Consider the following 19,019-nt stretch of genomic DNA (forward strand, 5'->3'; position numbering starts at 1 on the left):
ACGTACCACCGATAGTAAATTTGAACTTTGAGAAAAATGTCTCCGGCAAAACAATCAAAATAATACACCTTGACATAGACACTTCGATGCTTAAGTTAGTTTTTAACACAAGAATCAAAGCAAGCTTTTTAATGAAGATGAGTTTACTGGACCTATCATGCTCCATACATAGTGGGGTTAAACTTGGGTTTCCTCCACATCCTTTTAGGAAAAGAATTTAGATTTCTTTTATCCTTTTGGAAATTAAATTCTCAAGGGCTGGATAGAGCCACATGAAGCTTAGATAGGAGCCTAGTGAGAATAAGCTCCAAAAAATTGGGCAAGTTGATATTGACCTCGACCTCGGCCAATTGAGCCAAACGACCCAATTGCTTTATCCTCTCTTCTTTGGCATCCATCCAAAGAAAGGGGTGAGTTGGCTTAACATTTGCCTCCAAGGCCAAGGCAGGTCAGGCCTTTAAGGTCAAGGTGCGTCAATTAGGCCACAACCCAATTGCTTCACATGCTCTTCATTGGCATCTCTTGAACTTGTTTCCTACCTGTCTCGGATCCAAAATTACTCGTAACATCCTTCAACCTTCCTCTATGAACTTTCTTGATTTTGTCCACAAATTTGACTTCCACTTTTAAGCTTTATCTTGAGTCCAAAATTACTCACAACATCCTTCAATCTTCCTTTAGCAATTTACATACCATTGGCTCTCCCTCTTCATTCTAGGCTCCATTATTCACTTCATTGTGCACAGTGACAATGGTGAAAGGTTTTACCTAAGAAGATTGAAGAAGAAGATGGAGGAGATAGAAGGGAGGAGATCGCAGTAAGTATGTATATATAATTGTCGGATCATTTTACTATCAATCAACTAATGGTTAAATGAGCCTTTAAAACGATTTAAAATTATTTCTCAAACTCCAAATGCTAGTGTTTGTTTTGAGACTTCAATGACTAAAAATTATCAACTTCAAATCTCAAAATAGTATTTTACTCTTATTTCTTTACAAAATGAATTAATATTATCTCAACATAAAATGCGATTGAAACTCGACGAGGGATGATATTTAACCAAATATTTTATTCTGATCATCAAATTTTATCTGGAATTATCACGATGGATTAGTGTGTGAGACCCATATCTTAGTGTTGATTGAACAATTTGTTGTACTGGAAACAAGAAGAGTTCTTCCATCTCACCTTATCTGAATACTTAATAGAAAACTCATTTTTTTAAGACCACAAACTTGCATTGTGTACGTCATAATGTGAAAACAAGAGATAAGAATGATTTTAATTATACAAGCACAGGATAATATCCTATGAGTTTCCTTTTAAACGATTATCTTGCTAGTATAATTGAATTATGCACAACAATTTTAGGATCAATCAAGTATGAAAAAAAAGTAAATCCTTGTTGATCACACCATCAACAATGTTATGGTGATGAGGTATGAAGGTCAATCGGTTGCGAGGAAAATCACGACACCATTCATATGGTGATCATGTATGATGAAACTTCGACGCGAAGACGAACGACAAGTGAGGGAAGCATGGAATACAAATAATCAACCATTGTTTATTACTTTTCATTTCCCAGACCATTAGAAAGAAAACCATTCCTAATTATTACACAGCATCTAAGTTACAATCTACCTCTTGAAGCTAATGTATGAATCCATATATGCTAAAGAAACAAAAAATGATAATGATAATTAAAAGGGAACAACTTTGTGGACCGAAAGACTAAACAATTTGATGATATGCAGAAAATTCTGAATTGGGAAGGTAAAGTTCAGTTGAGAAAATATACTTTCCTTTCCTTGCTTGTGGAAGTGATTTGAAAAGGTGAATCTGTTGTGCTGAACCAGTTTTTTTGTTGAAGATTTTCTCATGATTGCAAGGAATGAGCAGTCGGTGGAAGAATCGTGTTCGCTAACTCTTCGTTCACCTTCACCGGAAGAGGGGGCATCTGCTTCATTACTTCCGGCATTTCGTTTAAGCTACAAAGCATGAAGATTGAAGATAAGTTAGAGCAATTTTGCTGCTTCAATGAATAGCTCTTATCAATTCACCAGAAGGATAAATCACAGAAATTAGCAGTGGATGTCCTACCATTAGACTATTTTGAGCTTTTAATGCTAAATATCCCAACAGCTACTAGTAGCTCGAAACTAATTTATGAAACCAAGAACAAGCTATTAACTTGTAAAAGATTTTGGAAGGAACTTATAATTTCAATCCTGGTTTCAAAATCAGAAATTAAGAAGGAACAATTAGTTGATTCTAGCTATCAACTCCTACCCTTGTCAGACAAACGAAATTTTATGAAAGAATGGGAAAATTTCGTCCCCATTGAATAATCCTGGTCTCAACCAACGTACTCTACACTCCAATTACTTTCCTCTTTGAACACTAATATTCTAACCATTACCAACCCCAACCCCCCGCCCCAATATATATACATTATTTATTTATTTATATTTATATTATATATAATATAAAAAAATATATATCTCTAATTGATTTCTCAAGCTCATCTTGAGTCCTCAAGCTTAATCAGAAAACTTTGCAGGTCAAACTACGAGCATTGTATAGATTTCTAAATTTTACACTCAAGTTAGATCTTTGCGAATTTCCAAAAGACCAATCAATTTTGTACAAAGGAATTATTTTTCTAGCCTGAGCCCAAGCCTATCTTGAGTGTCTTGCCCACGCTCTCTTTAAATTTTAAATTTTACTTTTACTATTGTCCATGTGTGGAGCAAATGCTTTCTTTCATTTTTTCCCCCTTTTATTTACTCTTAACAAGGTTTCTAAGTTTCTTTCGGAATCGTTCTTGGTACTGGCCTTTTAGCTCTAGAGAGTTGGTTAAACTCTCTGGACAGGAACATTCTAGGGTGGCGGAGCAGTCTCCCCTCATGCACCGAGAAGACTTCTAGCTTCCAGACTAAGACTCGTTAGCATGTCTAGTAATTCGAAAGGGATCTGGGGCTGTCTCTGCACCCCTACCTCTTTAATACATTAAGAAACGATGTTCACAGGGGTTAAATGGGAGAATCGAGTGACCTGGCTTCCTCGTTGTTCTAGAGTCTTCTCAGTTGTCCTTGGGTCCTAGACATCCTTTGGTGCTTTGATTTGATCTCTAGTTTGGAGGTAATATTCTCATATACTCCTTCATGGCATAACTTGTGCGAGATAGGCTGCAGATGCGTGATTGTATTCATCAATGGTTTTCTAATGTCCCTAGTGACTGTCCTTTGTAATAATGAGCCTGTTTCAAGACCATTTATTCTTTGATTGCTCCCTTACTCGAACTATTTGGGGTGGTTGCTCCCATAAGTTCTCTTAGTGGTGCACGGAGCTTGATTGAATTTGTCATTTTAGTACAGAAAATTGCCAACAACGAAAAGTTTGGAGGGTGGCCTGATGTGTTGTTATCCACCATATTTGGCGGGAGCATAACCTTCATGTCCATAGTGCTACTTTATGCGCTCCTCGGGTGATTTGTCAGGCTGTTAGATCGGATTTGTTCTTTTGTTGTTCTACATGGCTTGAGGCTTCCATCGACATCGAGGGGACTCATATAGGCTCTTCTCCTTGGGATCTTTTTTTTAGGTTCTGTTTTTTAAGGTCTACAACTTTTGTGGTGGTTCTCTTGTGTCTTGACCTCATGTTGTGAGGTCCCTTTTATCTTTATTGCAATTTAATACCTTCACAAAAAGAAGCAAAAGAAAAGCAAGTATTAACCTCTTTGGATGACTGCGGCTGTAAATATGCTATACAAGATAAAGACGTACATTGTTCTCTCTTACAGATGTGCAATGCAACGTAGTATCAGAGCATGGCTGAAATCTCTTAGCTGAATTTTCTTTTTCTGTTTTCTTCATCCGGTTATCCTTCCATTGAAGTTTGAAACCGTCTCCCAACAGTTGAAAATTGCCTTTGTTGAAGCCTCAAATAGCCAGTGTTTTCTGGCGTAATCCAATTGACTCTTCATCAATAATTGATAATAACCCTCCTGGTCAGCTGGGTTTGACGCACTTCTAGACACCACAATTGCTTGATATTTGATCATAATAGGTCTAATTATTGTGTTGCCACGATGATTCATGGGAATTTCTTCATTGATTGGCTGTCTGTGATACATCAATTAGATCTCACTGAAACTCTGGTGATGGGCGCAAACATTGGATGCTTTGTTGAAATTTCTTCCAGTGTCATGATTTGCTTCATTGGAATTTCTTTTGAGACTTGCCTTCTTTGTAATAGGCAACAAGTGGAATAACAAGTAACTTTCATATTATATCAACACACTAACAAGTATTTTCAACGGTGCGTTAATTGTTGGTCATATGTAATATACAAACTTCATGGCATCTCATAACCCAATCTCATAACCCAGACATAGCATCGGAAGAGATCACTCTCCTATCAAGATCCATCCAAGTTATTCTGCCCACTCAACCAATCTTAGGGGTGATTGTCCTATCGACTAAATTGAACAAATTATCTATGGTGATCTCAGTTTGTGATGAAAAATGACGTCCAATCGTGGTAAAGACAAATTTAATGATAGCACAGGTCCTGTGACTCAATCAGTGCACATCAATCCAAAATACAAAATCTGGAAGGCAGAAAATAATATGATAATATCATGACTAATTGATTCCATTACTAATGAAATTGGTAAGATCTTTCTTCGCTACCAAACCACCAACCACGTAAGAAATCCAGAGTGCAGGCAAGTGGAACCTCCTTTGATTAGAAAAATGCAGCAGAATCTTTCCAGATTGACTCCATAAGTTTAGACTGAGGTAGAAAGAAGAATTTTTTGCCACAAAACCTTCTAATATTAGATTATACCAAAGGAAAAAACCTATGCTTGAGCACTCTACCAATGCTCGGGAAGTTTGTGTCCTCTGTACTTTCTGTTGAAATATATCAGTAGAAATAGTAAGGAGTCCTTACAGAAACCTTGCATTTTTTAGGCAACTTTTACGCCCAAAGGGATTTGTGGTAAACTATTAAGGACGGATTGGACAAGGGACACCCTACCTCCTTTAGAAAGAACACGTCTCCAAACAACCAACTTGGTCCTTAATTTATGATAAGAGACTCCTAAAACGATCTTCAATATTGGTTTCCACCTGACGAGAAGCCTAGAAAGTTAACTGGAAGATTTTTAGCAAGACAGAGGAAATCCGAGCCCAATATCAACCTCCTCCATACTCACATTTATCCCAAACAGGGATGTTTTGGCTAGGCTTAGAGAATGTCCTACTCCAGACAAAAATAACATCAAGATATACCATTTTGTATTCTTTGAGTCTTCCACCGCCACTCCAATCATCAAAGCTGAAAGAAGGTCGATAACTACCATCTCTAGTCTTGATGAAAGAGAAACTAAGGATGGAATCTTCAAGCTTAATAATATAAGTCAGAGCTTCTCACGATCTTAAGTTTGCAAAAACAAGAAAGCCACATACTCTCATCATCTCATGAAGCGAATAATATCCATCCATCACCTTTCTCCTAAGAGCCATAGGTTAACAATCAACCACCAAAACCATTTTGCTGGGCCTTATTTCATTCCATTGGCCTGTGAAGTGAAGACCCCTTAACCAGAGGGAGAGTAACAATATTTTAGTTCAAGGTAAAAGCCACCCACTTTACTGGCTTCTTTCCATATATATATGTTTGTGCAAGTAAGCAGTGGCATTAAAAACTAATAGGAAATAATGCGAGTGTAAGTGAGTCTGCCACCTTGGAACAACTCCTCCATTTGGCTATTTCTTTGTTATCTTCTGCACGATAGATTCCCGTGAGGAAAGACCTTAGGATTATCTCCAAGGAGAAGACCTAAATAAGATGCGGGTAACAAACCGACTTTGCAACCGCACAACATGATTATCTTGAAAGTAAAAATTCACCAAGTTAAAATCAAGCTCGGAGAACTAAAAATGGAATTTCCTACTAAATGTACATTAACAAGTAAGAATATTTGAAAAAAACTAAGGGGACCCTTAAAAATAAGGGGGGAAAGTGAGGAAACAAAAGCAGTCTAAGCTAATGTTATTTTAAAACTTCGTTGGTTATGACCAAAAGGATACTCCAACTTCATTCGAACAAACCATTTTTTATATCCGTGACTATCCAGGCCAACTTGCGTGCACCTTGACTAATCTCACGAGACAACCCGCCTAACACTATAATATTTGAGTGTCAAGTAACTCGTAGGATAGTAAATCCTAGGTAGATGGCCACCAAAAACCCATTCCCTCTAAGCCCTTTATTTTATTTTATTTTATTTTTATGAAAAAATCACTTTTAATAAGAAAAAATGAAAGAATACAAAGACAATAAAAAACCAGCCCACAGAGAACCCTCTATAAAAAGGACTCCAACTATGCAATCTCTCTAAACCCTTTCTTAAACCCAGGTCCTTTATTTACCATTAGGCCAACCCATGATGGTTCACTCAAACACTTTTTTTTCAAACAAGAAACAAGCCTCTTCATTAAGGTAATGAAATGAGACCATAAATGGACTTTCCTGATAAATGTACGTTAACAAAGTACGAATATTTGAGAAAGCTAAGGGGACCATAGCTTTTACAAATAAGGAGAGAAAGTGAGGAAAAAGGCAGTCTGAGCTAATGTTACTTACTCGTTCATTATTTTCAGGATGTTATCCCGCGTTTGGCAGAAGAGACTGATATTATCTTGTATCTACATAAAAGAAAAGGCTATTAGTTCAAACTTTATGTTGTCTACTCCTATAAAAAGGACATTAGGTTGTCTGGCGAAAAATCATAAAAAACCAGTACACCTAAATTCCCATTATTAAATGATCAAATATTTCCTGCTATAGCCACATCCCATGTTTTAGTTTTAGGAAGAATGTGATTGAATGGATGATTATACATCATATCACACATATATACATAGAACCACACACACACAAAAGGCTTGGTAAATCCAATTAAGTGACTTAAAAAGAGGAAGGGGGGGGGGGAATAAAAAAAAAAAAATAGAGGCATATACCAAGGAAGAAAAGAATCAGTGCTCACTGCACACAGATTATATAATAACAAATATCAACAGGCCACCTAATTTCACCATCGGGTATTTTTTGGATAGAAAACACTTCTTTTACAGGAGACAAGGGGAACACAGGGGAGATGAGGATTCTCCCAACAAATCAAAGAGACTTGCAAGAGTTTCACCCTTAAGCATAACTTGTAAGTCATGAAATATCAAGGGGGTTTGGAGATACGAGCGAGAGGGATGATAAATCACCCAAAACCGAAGATATTGTATATAAATGAATTCCCAACAGGGAAACTCATTGGAAAAGTAAAATTATAACTGTGAAAGGCTTTAATCAAAGAAATTACTATTTAAGAAGAAAAAAAGGAAAGGAAAGGAAAAATGTACTTGCTCTTAAAATCAACGGCAAAAACAGGGTATCACAATAATATGAAGGAAAAATTAATTCACAGCAATTATAATTTATACGACGGGACAAAAGTGAAAAAGGAGTCTCCAGAGTGATTCATAACCTACAGAGAGTGCAAATCTTGCTGTCCAGTACACAAGTTAATATATCAGAGATGGCTGAAAGAAAAATTTCTCAGGATTATCAAGAAATGATTATAATATTTACAATTAACACTATGTGAGGTATGGTGGCACTAGATTTTTGCTTAAACTTAAAAATGCTAAAACAACAAACAGACAACCAAGTACTTCACCTGAAAAGATGCAAGGTTAGAAGAAATTTGATGCATTGCATGTTCATTCTGTTCAAGAAGCTCTCCAGTTGTACCACCAATAGCTGAAAGCATCACAAAGACCAAATGCAAATGTTATGCACAATAGACAGATTTTTTTGGAAAGAAGATACATACATACACACTCACACACTCACTCTCACTCTCACTCTCTCTCTCTCGCGGAAACTCAAATAACGGTCAAAACAATATCATTCATTAATTCATAAAGTGAGTACAACCAGCCTTTAAATAGACGTAAACCAGCACACACAACAACTTTCATTGAAAAAATGAAAGAAAACAAGGGCATACAAATCAATCCCACAAAAGGCTGCCCCGGGGGTGCTAAACAAAATGGTGCCCATAGAATAATTGTAAAAGATTTTCAAAATCGAAGCGTGCACACACACAATAATAAAAACTTTCATTGAGAAGAAAATGAAATTAAACAAGAGACCAAAAGTTACTAGGATCCCTCTCCAACCCTCTAATCACTTTGTTGTTCCATCCACCCCAAAGATCCCACAAAGTACACACCACAGCAAGCCATAAGAACAAGAACGAACCCTTTTCGTGGAAGAGTGAGTAGGGGAGGAACTCTCGAATCATATCACTAGTGTCCTCTACCAAGCAAGCAAGCCTGGAAGAAATGATTCCACGGGGACGTCGCAAACTTGCATCTCCAAAGAATGTGATCAAGTCTTCCTATACTTTCTAACAGAGAATACGACAAAATGGGTCAAGTAATGAGGCATCTTCCTTGCAAGTCGATCCATAGTGTTAGCTCTTCCATTTAGAACTTGTTAAGCAAAGAATTTCACTTTCCTTGGAATCTTAATTCTCCAACAAAACTGACCATCAAAATAAAGCCATCAGAGTTTCCCCGAGCCTAAAGCAAAGTTCGTCCAGCCATAACTCTTTCCCTCCCTGCTTTTCACCTTCCTCCAGCCCTCCACACCAATCTGCTAGCGAGGAGAAAAACTCAGTTAATATAAGAAAGGGAGGCACATCTGAAACCGTAACCCAGCCCCCTGTGAACTCTATCCTTCTTCCTTCTACCCACCAACTGGCAATTCCAAGGCTGCACTTGATAATCTTCTTGCTGAAGCTCTGAACTTTACTTATAAGCACCTGCGATTCAGCCTTACTTCCACAAATGCACACAGTAAGGTTTGCACAAGAAGGTCTAAAAACAAACTGAAAATTGACTTTCTTTTCTATCTAATTCATTAAGAAATCCCAATTCAACCTACTCCTGAGTTCTTCCACTATAACCATCGCTTCACAATCAAAAGAAAACTTGCAATCCCAATTCGAAACCATCTTCTCATCCTTTCCAACTTTTTCTTCAACTTCTTTATCTTCCTCGATCTCTTTTTTCCCACCATCCCTCTTCAAAGCCTGAGAATAGTCCATCAGGCCCTTTGGAACCTCGTGGTCTTTTGATCATTTAAACTTCTTTCTTTGGGGTTGTGCTAAATTGATTTGAAGTTACCCCCTTTCTTTTTGTTTATGTAAGCCAAGGTTCTAATCCTAAAAAGTTTCTTGTTCAATTTGCCAAGGCTTTCATTTCATACTAAAGATAATACAGGGCCCATTAAATGACAATCACACATTATGATAGCATTTATATCTTCAAATAACACATTGACATGGGTACAAATTTTAGAGAAAAAGAAGCATCTCACAGATGGTTATGTTAAACTGGAGAACAAGCATGGCAGTTGAATAATTACTCTACGATTTATTACCTACATGTCTATTATTTTCTTCTAAAAATATTACCTAATGTACATCAACAATAAATCATAAAATTTACTCCCCCATTCTTCACATTAAGAGAATGAAGAATGAGAGCTACAACAGCCCAAAACATGTAGAGGTGTGAAGGAAGAATGTAGAAACAAAACCTTTATATGAGATACCATCATCATTGTCCATAGGAATCATAGGCATTCCATAAGGAGGCACATTAGGCCTTGCTGCAACCTGTGCTGACTTCATTGAAGGGTCAGATACTCTTTCCTGAAACAAAGAAAAACATCATTCCCCAGCCCTATGAGCATGCCAAAAATTATGGTCCGGCTTTCCACAGAAGAAATGGCCAATTTACACATTCATTTGCATTTTATAATAAAGTTTAGGGAAACTACCTTTTTAGTTCCCGAGTTTTCAAGAATAGGTGCGTTTGATCTCTGAATTTTCAAAACATACCTTTTTAGCCCTTGACCTTTTAGAATAGGTGCATTTAGTCTCTGAGTTTTCAAAACATACCTTTTTAGTACCCAAGTTTTTAAGAACGGTTTTAACAGATCCCAAAACTATTTTTTATTTTCACTTTATATAATTATATGGAATTTTGAATTATAAAAATATGTTTAAAAAATAATTTTAGAAAGAAGAGGTGATCTTGAAAAAAAGTGATTTTTAAATTAAAATAATAATAAAAAAAATGCAGGGACTTTTTAAACCTATTTTTAAAAACTCAAGGACTGGAAAGGTATATTTTGAAAACTTAGAGACCAAATGACCCTATTCTGAAAAACTCGGGGACTAAAAAGGTATGTTTTGAAAACTCAAGGATCAAACGCACATATTCTACAAAACTCGGGACTAAAAAGATATTTTTCCTAAAATTTACTAGTTCTGGTGGGTGTTAACAGTTAATAAAAGGGACTAGTTCTTCATCCAGTTGGTGGCGGTCATTGAATCATATCACGCTAAAAATAAGTATCTTGGCACTTGGAGGCACAGATATAACAATGAGTCATTCACTAAAAACCCAGCACTGAAACACAAACACAACAAGAATGCCTTGATTGATATATAATATAAGATGTTAATTGTTATGTTTGCATCCTTTTTTTCCCTTCTAACCAGAAAAAAATCTATCATTGATATATGAAAAAGAAAGAAAAAGTTCAAGGAAAAAATGGGGGAGTGGGAAAAAAAAAAATACAACCAAACCAAAAAGACAGGGTTTCCCAAAAACACAAGAAAGAAAATAAAGCAATGAAGAACAAAGCGTCCCAAGGAGAAACAAACACAAATCTCCAAAGGCATACGGCACTTAAAATTTGAACAAAAATACAATTTATAACACAATAGAAAGAAGACATACGGCAGTTACAAGAAGACATAAAGAACATCCAATGTAATTACTTTTGCCACGTTCTAATTGGGGAAGAAGCAAAGAAACATCTTTCTTATGACAATCGCAAGATCAACTTTCGGTGAGAAAAGATGAAAGAACACAAGGGGCTTATAATACAATGATACATCGTTTGTTGGTCTGTAAAGGAATGAAAATAGAGGGAAAAACCTATGCAGTTATGTAAAGAACTTCCAATATAAGGTTATCTGTAATAATGAATCTAGTATAATGTTGGTTGGAGCAGTTTCCCTCCCCCCCCCCCCTTTTGAAAAGGATACCGAACTTTTCATTAAGGGGGCGTTTGGGACAAAGATTACCATAAGATTAATAACCACCCCTTGCTACAGTAAATACTATTTCAAAATCCCCAATTAGCTGGAATAAATACTATTTCAAAACTCCCATTTGCTACAGTATTTACTATTTACTCCCGTTTTTACTATTTTACATTCATCATTTTTTATTCTTTACTACAGGGTTTATTATTTTTTTCTCAAACTAAAATACTTTACACTTCAAACACATACTATTATAACCCAAACTAAAATAATCTACACCCCAAACACAAACTCCTAAAACTCAACTATAATAACCTAGGAGTATAATAACTAACTCTTTGCCCCAAACGCCCCCTAAGGGAATAAAAAGAGACTAATGATCTAAAGTACAGAGTAGACAAAACAAAATGGAACAAAAATGTAAAAACAGTCACCAAAGATGCAAAAGATAAAGATTCATTAAGCAATTTTCATTTGTCAATGAAATTTCTCGGTGTTTTTTAAAGCTCAAGGAGCAATAAAGTGCAATAGCCTCTAGACCTCAAGCGCAGGCTTTTATTTTCAGGCACACAACATAAAAAATTAAAATAATAATAATAATAATAACAACAATAATACATAGAGAAAAGAAAGCATAGTTGAAGAGAGAATAAGGGGAGAGGGGAGTATCAATTTATAACTCTTGGGTTGATAAAATTGAAGCCCTAAACTAATAATTATATCAATTTACACCCTCCTTCAAATTTTGTTCGAAAAATATTTTGTCAAACTTATAATTGTTTCAATTAAACTCCTAAATTGTCATAAGTGAATCAATTTAGACCTTTCATTAATACTACCTTTGATATCAAAAGGAAGATATAAGTCTCATACGATGTTTATCCTAACAAAACATAATGGAGGGTATAAATTGATACATTTAAAAAAAATGTTTAAATTGCTACAATTATTAGTTCAGTGTTCCCCAATGTTTAGAGGTATAAAATACTATTTTCCCAAGAAAAATTTAAAAAAAAAAAAAACCCTTAATACAAAGATTTTTGCATTTAAAATTGGTAAATTTTACTGTTATTAATCAATAAAGAAGGAAAATCCCTATACGCACAGCTTTTTGTGTTTGGGGTTAGTAAAAGAATTGTTTTTTAATAATGAAAAAGCCCTAAGGCCTAGGGCTTTGGGCCTTACGGCTTCACAGAAGACCCGCGCTTAATGCATGCCATCTTTCATGTGCCTAGCGCCTGAAGGCACTTTTGAAAACAATGATTTGAGGTAGGTAGTTTTCCTTGTTCAGTTTAGTGACTAAAGTTATTAGGATTATAGCCACCCGTTTGCAGCCTACTTCTTTCTTTTCTCCAAGAAGAAACAACTTTTCATTGAAAAAAAAAAAAAAAAGATCAAGATGTTCAGGGAAATAACCTCCTTTTTAAAGACCAACCAAATAAAAAGGGTTAAAACAGCAGCCTCCAAAAGAAAAAACCCAAAAGCAAACCAAGGAACATCCACAAGCTAACCAAAAGAAAAAAGAAGAAGAAAACGCAGGAAATCAAAAAAAACACAAGCACCCCACTTAAAATACTGCGACCCTAAATAGGCAGCAGATTTAATCACCGAAATAAAATTAACAAAAGAAACTATCTATCAGTTAATAAGTTCTTTTCTTTTCTTTTCTTTTCTTCTTCTTCTTCTTCTTTTTTTTTTTTTTTTGAGTACAACAATTACAAAGGTGAAGATTAAACCAATAGCCTTTGGAATAATAATTGATGTCTTATCCACTAAGCGATGCTTGAATTGGCACTATTTATGAGGTTCTTAACAAGTTAACGAGTTTAACTTATGCATATGCCGCAAGAACAACTAAACAATTAACCAATAAAAGGAAAACTCAGAAGTGAACCAAAGAGAAACAGAGAGAGCATAAATAATATACCAATAATTTACACAATACCTTTTTATCTTTATTCTTTCTTGTTAAATTGTGTTCTTCCTTCCTTCTCTTGCTATTTTCCTTTTTCTGACCCAAAAAAAGTGAACCAAAGAGAAACATTGAGAGCATAAATAAAATTGAAACCCAAGTATCAGGAAGAAAAATTATTCTTTTCCTTTGGGATATAGAAACAAAACAAGAGAAACATAATTATAAAATCGTTATTTCCTTTTTCATCCATAATTTTCAGAAGGGGGGTTTATTCTTTTCCTTTGGGATATAGAAACAAAACAAGAGAAACATAATTATAAAATCGTTATTTCCTTTTTCATCCATAATTTTCAGAAGGGGGGTAATCTTGTGGATGCATTAACATTCAGACCATATAAAGGCATACAATTAGAATATATACATGTGTGCGTCTGTGTGTGTATATAGACCTACTCTGTTTAACAGAACCTAATTGAAAACAAGAACATCATGGAGCATCAAGCACAAAATCGTGACACTTGATTTGTGCTTTGGATATTTCCTTGCTAATAGTATTTCTGTCCAATTACATCCTATTGGTATGTATGATTGCAAGTCAAGTAACAGAAATCTTTTTCTTTTTATGAGAAACAGTCAATTATAATTTCATTGATAGTATGAAATTACAAATGGGGCAACAAGTGCCATGGAAGATTACATAGCTATTCCATTGAGATATAAGAGATGTGAGATTGTAATCACAAAAAATGGAGTGAATTTACACCATGAAAGATATGTATACAAAAGATGATAAAAAAATGTGTGATATCTGTTCTTTTATCTTCAAATATACGATGATTTCTCTTAATCCCTATGAGCCATAAGTAGGCTTTGATGATGAATCTTATCAAAAAGGAAAATTATATGCTGATAAAAGCAAGAACTGAGGAAAAGTACTCACATTCATCCATCTGCAACGCAAAGCAACATCTCGTACAGTCTTATTTGGTAGCTGCATTGCAATCTTTGCATACCGAATGACACTAGACTCTGAGGCATATCTGTGTCACATATTAACCAAACCAAGATCATTTACTAAAAAAAATGGGCCACCAAAAATACGATAAGAAGGTTACTTAGGTGAAAGGGGGAATAGGCAACTAATGATAATAAAACTATGCACAGCATTCAGCAGTTCAAATATGACCTTATGTCCCCTTTAAGAAACATTAGAAAAGGAAGAAAGGAAGGTTGAAAAATAAAAGAAAAGAAGCGTCCAAGATAGAGTTTTAACCAAGAGAGCTTCATCTTCGAAGTCCGGTGTCTGAAACATTTTCCAACCAGTTAGAGGTTCATTAAATTATTAGAAAGTCTAGCCATTCTTCATTTTTTTTTTCTTTTTTTCTTTTTTTCATTTTTCATTTTTTTTTAACAATAAACAGGAATAGATATTAATCACAAAAAAGGACAGCCTAGAGAGGCAAGAAGCCCCTCCCACAAAAGAACTAAAGCATCAAGGTCTTCTAATTGTGGAGGATTTGATCAAAGCCGTAATTTGTACAAGGTTACAGAAGTCAACAAACGAGGTGGACTTATATTGTTGTGCTCTTTCCAATAGGGAAGCAACGGAGGTAACTGCTCTTCTTTCTTTACTTGAGGGTCACCCTTTTAGACGTGGGAGGAGAGATGTGAGGACATGGAATCCCAATCCTTTGGAGGGGTTCTCCCATAAGTCTTTCTTTCTTAATTTGGTTGATCCTTCTCCCATAGGATTGTCGTTTTTTTGGGTGCTTTAAAGGATTAAGATTCCTAGGAAAGTAAGGTTCTTTGCCTGGAAAGTTTTATACAGCCATGCTAACACTATAGATCGGCTTAAGAGGAAGTTACCCTCGCTTCTTGGTCCTTTCTTTTGTATTCTTTGTCAAAAGGTGAAGGAAAACCTGGACCATATTCTTTGGCATTGTGAGTTTGCCAGTTCAGTCTAGAATTTTTCCTTTCAAACGTTTCATAATGAGGTTGCTTGTCACAGAGATGTTTGTGCGATGATTGAGGAGTCCCTTCTCAACCCACCTCGGAGGGAGAAGGGTCGCTTTCTTTGGTTTGATGGTGTGTGCTATTTTATGGGTTTTGTGAGGCGAATGGAATTGTAGAGTTCCTAAAGGTGTAGAGAGGGGCCCTAGTGAGATCTAGCCTCTCGTTCATTTTCATGTCTCTTTGTGAGCTTCAATTTTGAAGGCTTTTTGTAACTATTCTATAGGTGTTATTTTGCATTGTTGGAGTTCCTTTTTATAGTGGGTGTTCCTTCCTTCTGTGAACTGGTTTTTTGCCCTTGTATTCTTCCATTTTTGTTCTCATTAAAAATTATTTTCATAAAAAAAATTGTTTTAGAAAACAATAAAATAAACTTTGAAAGACATTCTTCTAGAGACACATAAACAGAATCCTTATAGACAATAGCTTGAGAAGATCTTTTAACAATTGAAAAATGTGGCTTATGTGTCCTCAAAGTCATATGAGGATTCATAGGAAGCATAGCCTCATTAATTCCAAGAGCCAAGAACACAAAAATTCACGTAGAACCCTAGAAGTAAGATTTTGTATACAAGCGTTAGAACTGATTGACTAGTTATATGGTCGAAGTTTTAAGTTAGAATCTTCTTGTGATTGTTTTGTGCAAACTCAGTCTACAAGGCAAGATTTTTCTTCTTTTTTTATATGTATTTGAATGAGGCTGAGCTAGCTTGCACACAAGACAACTATTGCGAGACAACTTGGCCATACTATTAAATCCTAGGTAGGTGGTCATCATTGCTTGAACCATTCCATCTTACCCCTTTATTGTATTCATGGCCCCTTTTTTTCCCTTTAATGGAATTAAAACTTTCATTGAGAATACAAAGAATACAATGGCATACAAAAAAATAAGCCCACAAAAAAGGGACCTTCCTCAACGAAAAGGGACTACAACTATGTAAAATAATGCCTATAGAATAGTAACATTTTTTTTTTATAGGAAACAAATTTTGTTGATGTATGAAATAGTAACAATGCCTATAAAAAGAAACAAGTCGACAAAAAGGGACCTCCCTCAACAAAAAAGGACTACAGCTATGTATAAAATAATGCCTATAGAATAGTAACAAAATTGACCACTAGATCAAGCCATGGTGGTTTACTATGCAAGAATTATTGACAGAATTTATTCTTTGCACAGTTTACCCATCATTTCCTTGTCAACCCTAGCTCTAGATATAGACCGTGTTCTCAAGCAAGAAGTCACTTCCAGCAAGAGCCTTAGGTAACTTCCTTATTCAAGTCATTCATACACATTTGCAGGAGAAGAGAAACATGGGGATTGCTTCCTTGTATCTTGTCTTGTATGTTTATATTTTTCTATGTGAGAAACCAAAAAAAGGAGCTTCACTTTTTGGAAATTTCAAATCTCCAAATCTCATTTGCTAGCTCCTTCTCCAACCTTCCATTATTTTTCAAATGGTTGCCAACTTGCAACTTTAACTACCGCAGAGATATCTCTTCCAAGTTCCAAATTAACGTATAGTGAAGAGGATTAGGAGACTTATGCCAATATTTCAATAAAAAGCAGTCATTCATCAAATTTCCCATCATCTAAGTTTCTTCTCAAGTTTCCAATCAAAGCAACTAGGATCTTACACCACTGTCCCTGTTCGTCTTTAGAGCAATCTAATGCATAAACACTTGGGTAAAGGACACAAAAAAGGAGTGTTTAGCACCCACAGATCTTCCCAAAATTCGACCTTGCTTCCTTTCATAATAATGAATGCATAGGCTGCCGCCCATATGCCTTTGCATTCGGGGGTGAATGAGTAAGGTCTATTTCTTTCTGGATGAGAGAATTAGTAAAGTCTTTGAAATGTTCACATGGATATTTTTTAACTTCCAAACCAATCACATTATGTCTCGTCTAAGAAATAAAATGTAAAAGGTATTGTTTCTCCACACATCTAACCTTTCCTGGTTGCACCTTCAGCTTTCAAAAGCACATTATATATCCCCATAAGGCTGAACACACGTTACAGTCACAAGTCAAATAAAAAATTTTATGATAGCATCCACGCTTTTTCCTAATAAGGATTTTTTACCTTCCAGTAATGTAAAACTTGAAGTTTTAGATCCTACAACTTTGGCACTCACATTAGGAACAAAGACCATCCCTCAATAGGAACTTGAACATCTTTGTGCAGTTGAGAACTGAGCGAATAGAAGCTAAAGAAATAAAATCAACTAAGAAAACACTGATAAAAGCAACAGACAGGACTATTATCAGATGCCATGCGGTGAGATTAAGAAAACAAGCAAATATTGGGAAAGAACAGCGAGATTTTCTTGAGACTTCAAAGGGGAAAATTCCACACACACATAAATCGTTAACTATCAATAATCTCATATATTTTCACAACTGGATAAAAATCAGTTCCGTCTATAGACGTAGCTAGTATGTTAAGGGAACATTCAAAAGAGGAATTTTAAGAGACTGAAAAAATAATACAAATAGTTCCTCAAGTCGGAACCCCAAATGAATTAGGGCCTCGTTAGACATTTTCAGGGCCTTACTAAACATATCCAAGGGATCAATCTCGTAATATAATCATTTAAAAGTAAAAAATGCTGGAAAAATAAGAAAAAGAGCTTGAACTGAAAAGACAAAAATCAATTTCCTTCATAGAAAAAGGAAAAAGTTCTACCAAATCGCTTAATCCAAGCAGCTTCCGGGATCCTAAGCAACTTCCATAAACACAAGAAGCTCAAAATCATATATTCAGAACAAAAAGGGGGAAAAAAACTCACTTCTTAAGCCCTTCTTCCAGTGTGACCTGCTCATCAGATGTCCAATCCGTTGAAATACCTGGGTTGTGCTTCATAGCAAGAGCCGAACTCGAATTATCCGCTGCAGCTACAGGGGTCGAATTACCGTTGCTGGGGTTCCCTCCATCGAAGGAAGACGATGGTTGGCCAGCTTCTTGATGGTTCCCAGATGGGTTAGCCATCAAAACTCCCAACAATTCAAACGTTTTCCAATCCCAAATCCAAATCCAATCAAAACCCACCTCCTAAAACCACATAATTGACCGTTGGCTCCCGCCAATTCAGAATCCTTCAACCAAAATCAATGAACCCAGAAGAAAGAAACCCAAAAAATAAAAATAAAAAATACAAACAAACAAACAAAGCAACACCCCCAAAACCAAAATTGAAGATAGATGGGTCAATCAATGAAGAAACAGAAAAAAGGAGGGAAAATAGATGTCAAAGATTTGTACGGATTAAGACTGAAGGGAGCTCGGGTAAACAAAATAAACTAAAGAAAGTTTGCAGAAAAGAGAGAGAAATGAGACCGATGTCTCTGTATACAGCAATTAGAGAGAGGGTTTGGAGGTTTGACGTCGGAAAGTGTCAACATATTCGTAAGCAACATTTTATTTTTTATTTTTTTTTTCTTTTACTTTTTCTTCCTTCTTTCTTTCCTGCTTTCTGTCTTTTCCCTTCTCCTTTTTTCTTTTTCTTTTCTAATAATTTAAACTTTTTAGAAATAAAATCTTTAAATACCATTTTCTTTCCTATAAACACAATTTCAATTTATTCAATTTTTATTTTCTTCTTTGAAAAAAATTTGTTTTGCGTAGATCTCTGTACTTCCAATACATTAAATTTTTTTAAGCTAATAAATTCACCTTTAAAATTAATTTTTATTAAAATTAGTTAAAAAATAATAATTTTAGAAAATTTTTAAAAATAGAAAAATAAGAAAACTACTTACACAAAATAATAAAATTTTAACCTTCCTTATAGAGATAAATAGAAGTCTATAATCACTTCAGTTTTTTATTATTTTTATAAATAGTTTGACACATTTCTATTAACAAAAAATTCTTTTAACTTACCAA

The 19,019-nt window shown here is 35.3% G+C and overlaps 1 protein-coding gene across 1 annotated transcript; it reads right to left on the reverse strand.

Moving 5' to 3' along the window:
* Positions 1–1,551: 1,551 nt before the first annotated feature.
* LOC120074053 (histone H2A deubiquitinase (DUF3755)) lies at positions 1,552–18,586 on the reverse strand. Its single transcript, XM_039027044.2, has 7 exons — positions 17,923–18,586; positions 14,057–14,156; positions 13,147–13,212; positions 9,680–9,794; positions 7,749–7,831; positions 6,662–6,723; positions 1,552–1,995 (listed from the first exon to the last, which is right to left on the reverse strand). Exons 1-7 carry the CDS (start codon positions 18,120–18,122, stop codon positions 1,884–1,886), a joined length of 738 nt encoding a protein of 245 aa, XP_038882972.1. The 5' UTR covers positions 18,123–18,586; the 3' UTR covers positions 1,552–1,883.
* Between the last annotated feature and the right edge of the window lie 433 nt (positions 18,587–19,019).

This window comes from Benincasa hispida, chromosome 1 (assembly GCF_027475165.1).
Source record: "Benincasa hispida cultivar pf3 chromosome 1, pf3_genome.v1.1, whole genome shotgun sequence".
NCBI classification, from domain to species: Eukaryota; Viridiplantae; Streptophyta; class Magnoliopsida; order Cucurbitales; family Cucurbitaceae; genus Benincasa; species Benincasa hispida.